General features: G+C 70.9%; 1 protein-coding gene across 1 annotated transcript; it reads left to right on the top strand.

Annotated features, from left to right (window-relative positions):
• The first annotated feature begins 334 nt into the window (after nt 1–334).
• Nucleotides 335–6,078, top strand: RBBP8NL (RBBP8 N-terminal like). Its single transcript, XM_055139962.1, has 14 exons — nt 335–377; nt 2,492–2,575; nt 2,915–2,957; nt 3,039–3,134; nt 3,567–3,679; nt 3,828–3,900; nt 3,994–4,121; nt 4,192–4,277; nt 4,349–4,458; nt 4,552–5,122; nt 5,208–5,331; nt 5,529–5,590; nt 5,657–5,759; nt 5,999–6,078. Exons 1-14 carry the CDS (start codon nt 335–337, stop codon nt 6,076–6,078), a joined length of 1,716 nt encoding a protein of 571 aa, XP_054995937.1.
• The last annotated feature ends 479 nt before the right edge of the window (nt 6,079–6,557 follow it).

Genomic DNA, 6,557 nt, shown 5'->3' with positions numbered 1-6,557 from the left:
TGTATGGTGTGTGTAGCGTATGTGTTTGGCGTGTGCGTAGCAGACCAAGGCAGGCATGGGGCCGTGCCCTCGTGCGCTCTGGGCTGTGTCCAGCAGGGGTTGGAAGCAGCACTGACACCACTAGCAGCCGTCTGCCCCTGAGCTGGCTGGCCCGGGGGTGGGAGGGCCAGACAGCCCTGCTCTGAGCCTGTGTCCTCCCTGGGCTGCCCGGTCTCTCCGTGCCGGGGACACCGCGCGGACACTCTCACGGCCCATCAGAGTCCGGAGAGCCCCGCCTACAGGAACCGGAGCAGGATGCTGGCCTCTCCCCGCTCCACGGAAGGGACACTGAGGCATGGCCAAGGCCAGCCGGCTCCAGGGCATGCTGAGCAGCTGTGGTGCTGGGCTCAGTGCTCAGGTGACCTGAGACCGGGACTCTGATGGCCGGGGCCAGCACGGCCACAGCGCCCTGTCACCCTGGACGACCGGGCCGCCCTACTGCAGTGGCTGGTGCCTGGGGACTGACCGGCCGCAGCTGAGGCCTATGCAGCCCCCCTCCCCCCCCGCGCCACTCGGACCCCGGAGTCCGGGTCAGCAGCCGTCACTGGAGTCCAGGTCTCTGGCCTGAATGGACACAGTTCTCTGCAGAGGACGCAGGACACCGGGACCTGGACATGCTGGGTCAGGCTCTGTGTGTCACTGGGCACTAAGGGGACACTGGGGCCTGGGGCAGCTGAGCACTGACCCTGATGGCCCAGGCTGAGCCGCAGCCCTAGACCGTCACTCAGACGGCGTCACCAGACACGTACCACCACCCTTCCACCGGACACGTACCCTCAGACGGTGTCTGGACACGTGTCACCTGGAAACACGCTACCCCGGACGCCACCAGTGTCACCCCGATGGCCACTGGTCAGGATGCGCCCAGTTCCCAGGACAGGGCTGCCTGAGGCTGAGCCCCTCCCAGCCCGCAGGTGGGGCAGACCCCGCGGGCAGCAGCTGGGTGTGGGCGTCGGCCAGGCTCGCCAGGTGCCTCGGAGCTGACTGCTCGGCGGGTCTGGGCGGAATTTCCAGCTCCCAGCACCCGCCCATGGGGCCACGGGCGCCTGCACTCAGGGACGCGCCCAGCGCATCTGGGGGGGCAGCCCAGGGGGCTTCAGAGCCCACTTCCATGCAGGCCACTGTGGAGTGTGACTTCCTGTGAGCCGCTCTCTGACCCCCAACCTTCGAGGACATCCCCCTTCATCGAGTTCCAGCCCCTGGCCCCCAGAGAGGCCCCTCGGCCACCTCATTCCCAGGGTCCCCTCCCCACCCCACTCTGGGGGTTGCCCAGAGAGAGCCCCAAACCCAGGAAGGTCTGAGAGAGGAGTTGGGGAGCTGCCTCCCGCCACCCTCCCTTACACACCCCCGCCGGCCCCACCTCCCAGCCAGAGGCACACACACAGACGCCACACACCACACACGGACACACAGACGCCACACACCACACACGGACACACAGACGCCACACACCACACACGGACACACAGACGCCACACACCGCACACGGACACACAGACGCCACACACCACACATGGACAGACGCCCCCGCACCGCGCACGGCCAGACGCCCACACACACATGGACAGATGCCCACACACTACACATGGACAGATGTCCCACACCTGGGAACACTGCACATAAATGCCATGCACTTGTGCACATGTATGCACAGAGCATAGGCACAGACAGTTCAGTTCACACCATGCACACATAGAACCTACGCATGACATGCTCACATACACACTGCACATACATGCATACATAGCACACAGAGATAATATCTATGCATTGCACATGCATGGCACACAGTTCACACAGAATACTCACACACACTGTACACACACTCACACAAAGCTCACACATGCAAACTCACACACAGCACACACACACTCACACGTGCCCTCACAGTGTACACTCATACGTGCCCTCACACACACTCACATACACACTCACACATGCCCTCACACAATGCACACACACACATACCCTCACAGTGCGCACACACACTCACACGTGCCCTCACACACACCCGTGTGCTCTGTGGAACACAGCCTCCTTCATGGCTGGAGGCCCGAGTAGGCACCTCTCTGGGCACTGCTGGAGCAAGCCGCAAGCCACCAGAATTCCAAGGGCCTGGCAGTGGCCTGGTCTGGACCCCGGGACTCACCGCCCAGCCGTGGGCCTGGCGGCAGGGTGGGGTGGCCGTGCTCAGGCCCCTCAGGGATGTTCAGGGGGGCTGGGCTCAGGGCTCTGGTCACTGCCGAGACCCTGAGGTGTGTGCTGTGAGCACGTGTGTGTGCTGTGTGCATCTGTGTGCTGGGCCTGCCCGTGTGAACCCTTTCGTGTGCCGTGAGTCTGGGAAGGGCCGGGCCGCAGCAGACAAAGGGCCCCGGCTCTGAAGGGCCCAGGGAGGCAGCTGCTCGCGGGGCCGGCCGGCCTTCCCCCCTGAACCCGCACCTGCCACCCGCAGGCCGGCTGGGCCCCCGCGCCGCCATGGAGAGCTTCATCGAGTCTCTGAACAGACTGCGAGACATCCACGAGACGGAGGTCCTCGGTGAGCGTGGGTGCCGCGGCAGCCCGTCCCCTCCTGCCCTGGCCGCCCTGGGGGCTCAGCGTCCAGCCTGGCGTGGGGCTGGGCCAGAGTCCGGGCGGCCGCGCGGACCCACACCGCCGGGCCGCGCCCCCAAGACACTCAAACCAGGGCCAGGCCCCGGGTGTCCCCAGACCAGTCTGCTCCAGTGCCACCCGGGAGCCCCGAACCCCTGCCCGGACCGTGCCAGGGCCTCCCTCTCCATGACCCCAGGACCTCGGGACAGACACAGGGTAGAGGACAGTCACCCGGGGCCCGTGGAGGGGTGAGAGCCGCCTGTCCCTGTGTCCGTCCCTCGCCCAGGCCTGCAGAGCAAACTCCTGGAGCTGAACGCAGAGCGGTGCAGGTGCGTGGGGCAGGGTGGGGCCGGGCCAGAGAAGAGGGGTCCTGGGGGGCGAGCGGCCACCCACCCCCGCACACCCCGCAGGGACGCCCAGAGGGCAGAGGAGCTGAGCGCCAAGAACCAGCAGCTGCGGGAGCAGCAGAGGGCGCTGAAAGAGAATGTGCGGGCGCTGGAGAACAGGTGGGCAGGTGGGCAGGTGGGCAGGTGGGCGGGGCGGGCCGGGGCGGGGGGGGAGGGGCGTGGTGGGGGGCCTGGAAGGCTGGTGGGCGGGGCATGTGGCTGGAGGGCGGGTGGGCGTGGTGTGGGGCTGGAGGGCAGGTGGGCGGGGGCGGGCCGGGACTGGTGCAGGGGGCGGGGCGGGGTGTGGGGGCGGGTGGGGGCTGGAGGCAGTGAGGGGGGTGGGTGGCTGGGGTGCCGGCGGGAGGCGGTTGCGGCCAGGGCTGAGGGGCCGGGGGCAGACGGGCCGGTGAGGGGGGCCGGGCCGGTGGAGAGGGCAGTGGGGGGCTGGAGCTCGCAGGGGACAGCCCCCCCGGGGAGGCTCCCTGCCCCTTCCAGGCCGCACCTGGCCGCGCTGCCCCAGGTGGGCGGAATCTGAGCCCCCGCCCCCCGCAGGCTGCGGGCCGGCCTCTGTGACCGCTGTGTGGTGACGCAGGAGCTGGCCAGGAAGAAGCAGCGCGAGTTCGAGGGGTCCCTCCTGCAGAGTCTGCAGCACGTCTTCATCCTCAGTGAGTCCCGGGCCGGGCCCGTGCGGACGGGGGCACCGCGGGGGGCGGGCGCGGGCGCGCGTGGGTCAGGGCTGCCCAGGGCCGCGGTGCCCAGGCCGCCTGCCCGCCTGTCCCGCTGCCCGCGCGCACTGACCCTGGCCTCTCGCAGCCAACGAGATGAGCCGGCTGCAGGAGGAGAACAACGGCCTGAAGAAGGAGGTGAAGCGGCTGCGGGGCCCGGGGTGAGCAGGGCAGGACCCCCTGCGGGCCGGGACCCCCGCACACCCCCCAGCAGCGGCTGCGGCCAGTGCTGACGTAGCCCCTCCTGCCTCCAGGGACAGGCCGCGGCCCCCCAGCAGGGAGGGCACCTCCAGCCCCCCATCACCGCCCTCCCCCAGCACCTGGAAGACGGGGGCCGAGACGCCGGCCAGGGGCCCCGCGGAGACCCAGGACGAGCACCCAGGTGGGGCCGGAGGGAGGCAGGGGTGCAGATCCCCCAGGCTGCAGGCGCTGATCCGCCTCTCCCCCCGCAGAGAAGCCGGTGGGGTACCGGGTGTCCCCAGGATCCAGGACCTCGCCCGGGGGCAGCGGCCCCGAGCCCCCGCGGCCCTCAGACATGGTGAGTGCGCCCCGGGGCTCTGCCTGCAGGGCCGCCTGCCCAGGTCACCCCAGCTGACCCTCTGCTCGCAGAGCCCCCAACGCATCTCGAACCAGCTGCACGGGACCATCGCCGTGGTGCGCCCTGGCTCCTGGGCACCCCGGCCCGCCTGCAGCGGCCCGCCCAGCCCCCCAGCAGACAGGTGAGGGCCCTGGCCCCAGGCGGGGAAGGGCGCAGGGGACGGGGCAGGCTGCGGCCTCCAGGCCAGGGAGTGACGGGTCCCCCCAACCCACAGCCTCCTGCAGCCCCCCGCTGGGGCCTACGCATCCCTCACCTGTCCCCGGCGGGCCGGCCAGCTGTGCCTCCTGGACCCTCACCTGGCCCTGCGCCTACAGAGCCCCCCGGGCGGCCCCCGGGCCCTGGGCCTGAAGGCGGGGGCAGAAGAGGCCTGGGAGGAGGGTCCCGGCTCCCCTGCCAGCCCGCAGCTGGAGGGGGCCTTGCAGCTGCTTCTGGCCCGGCAGCTGCGGGCGCGGGGGCTGGTGGGCGCCACCAGGCCCAGACGACCCCCCACGCCAGCGCCGACACCCCCCTCCCCGGCAGCCGGGTCTGACTCTGAGGGCCCCGAGGGCGAGGGGCAGACCCCCCGGGCCCCCGGCCCAGACAGCCCCCCGCGGAGGGAGACCTCAGCCGTGGGAGACTGGCTCCCGGACAAGCCCTTGGACCTTTCCGAGTGGGGCCGGGACCGGGGCCGGGGCACCCCCAAGCCCACCAGCACCCCGACGGCCAGCCCCAAGCCCGAGACGCCTGGGCAGCCGGGGGCCCAGAGGGAGGACAGGCCTGAGCAGGACGGGGGCCCCGCACCCCAGGTAAGCCTGGGTTAGCCCCCCCCCCAACCCCCCCTCCGGCCAGGGGCCTCCCCCCGAACGCACTTAGGACGCTGCCTTCCTCCAGGAGGCCCCGCACCCTCTCTGGACGTCCCCGCCGAGCCAGCCCTCTCCAGGCGTGCCCGGGGAGGAGGCCAGAGGCCGGCTGAGAGCACCCCACTGTCCTCAGAGGCCCCATGCTGTCCCCGCAGGTGAGGTGAAGGGAGTGGCCACTGTGGGGGGGACACTTGGGGCTGCCCAGAGCGGGAGAGCCCCAGGCACGGCCCCTGGTGGCGGCTGTGCAGGAGACGTCAGTCAGCTGCCTGGGGCCTCGGTTTCCCCCATGCCCCGGCTGTCCCCAGGCCCACCCCCCTCCCCGGGCTGACACACCCCTGCCCTCACCTTCCAGAACACGGCGAGGGACTGAAGCTCAGGTCGGAGCAGCAGGAGCCGGAGCCCCCGGGCTATGAGGTGGGTCCTCAGCTGCACCCTCCGGGTGGCCCCTGCAAACGGGTGCTGACCCCCACTTCTGCCCAGGGAAGCGCTGAGGAGACCTCAGAGGCGTCCCGGCACTTAAGCGAGGACCTCGGGGCAGGGCCGGCCCCCAAGAGGAAGCGGATCTCAGAAGCCTGGGCTGAAGGTGGGGGCAGCCTGGGGTCAGGGGGGGCAGCCTGGGGTCAGGGGGCAGCCTGGGGGCCCACTCTACCCCACCTTTCTGGTCCTGAGGGGCTATGGTGGGGCCTTCCTGCCCCACCCCCACAGGGTCTGGGACCCCCTCCGGACAGCCCTAGTGGTGCCCACATGTCTGGGGGCCAGCGGGGGGGAGGGGCAGGCTGTTCTCAGCCCCCACCCGACCCTGACCCCACGCTCTCCCTGCAGCCTCCAAGAAGCCAGCTCTGGGCCGGGCTCCCTGCGAGCCCCGGTTGGCCAGTGCCAGCAGCCCCTCCAGGCAGACCTAGGAGGTGGGCAGCATGGCACAGACACAGCCCCCACCAACGGCCTCCGCGCCCAGCGCCACGCCGGACCACGGCGGGAGGAAGACCCAGAGGGAGCCCTGGCCGACTTCCCGGGCTGACCTCCCCCCCCTTTCCCAGACCCCACACCGACTCTGCTGCTGGACTCCCCCGCGGGCCCCACCCCGAGCTCCGGGCGGGCTCGGGCGCCCCCTAGTGCAGGCCCAGAAATAGGCTGCTCCAGCCCGAGGGGAGGGCCCGGCAGGGTCAGGGGTCAGTGGCGGCCCCCACCTGGGCAGGGAACTCCAGAGGCTGTTCTGGGTGGGGGTGAGCCGGGCCTCCTCCTGGAGAAGCACTGGGGGCAGCTCGGGGGTCCAGGAAGGGGAAGGCCGGAGCCAGAGCGGGCCAGGGGCAGAGCACCAGCAGGACCAGAGGCTCGCCGGGTGCAGGAGGGGTGGTCCCGGCACCCCCGGGGCTGAGGCCTC

The sequence above is a fragment of the Sorex araneus genome, chromosome 5 (genome assembly GCF_027595985.1).
Source record: "Sorex araneus isolate mSorAra2 chromosome 5, mSorAra2.pri, whole genome shotgun sequence".
Classification (NCBI taxonomy): Eukaryota; Metazoa; Chordata; class Mammalia; order Eulipotyphla; family Soricidae; genus Sorex; species Sorex araneus.
This window is presented reverse-complemented; position numbering and strand designations above follow the sequence as displayed.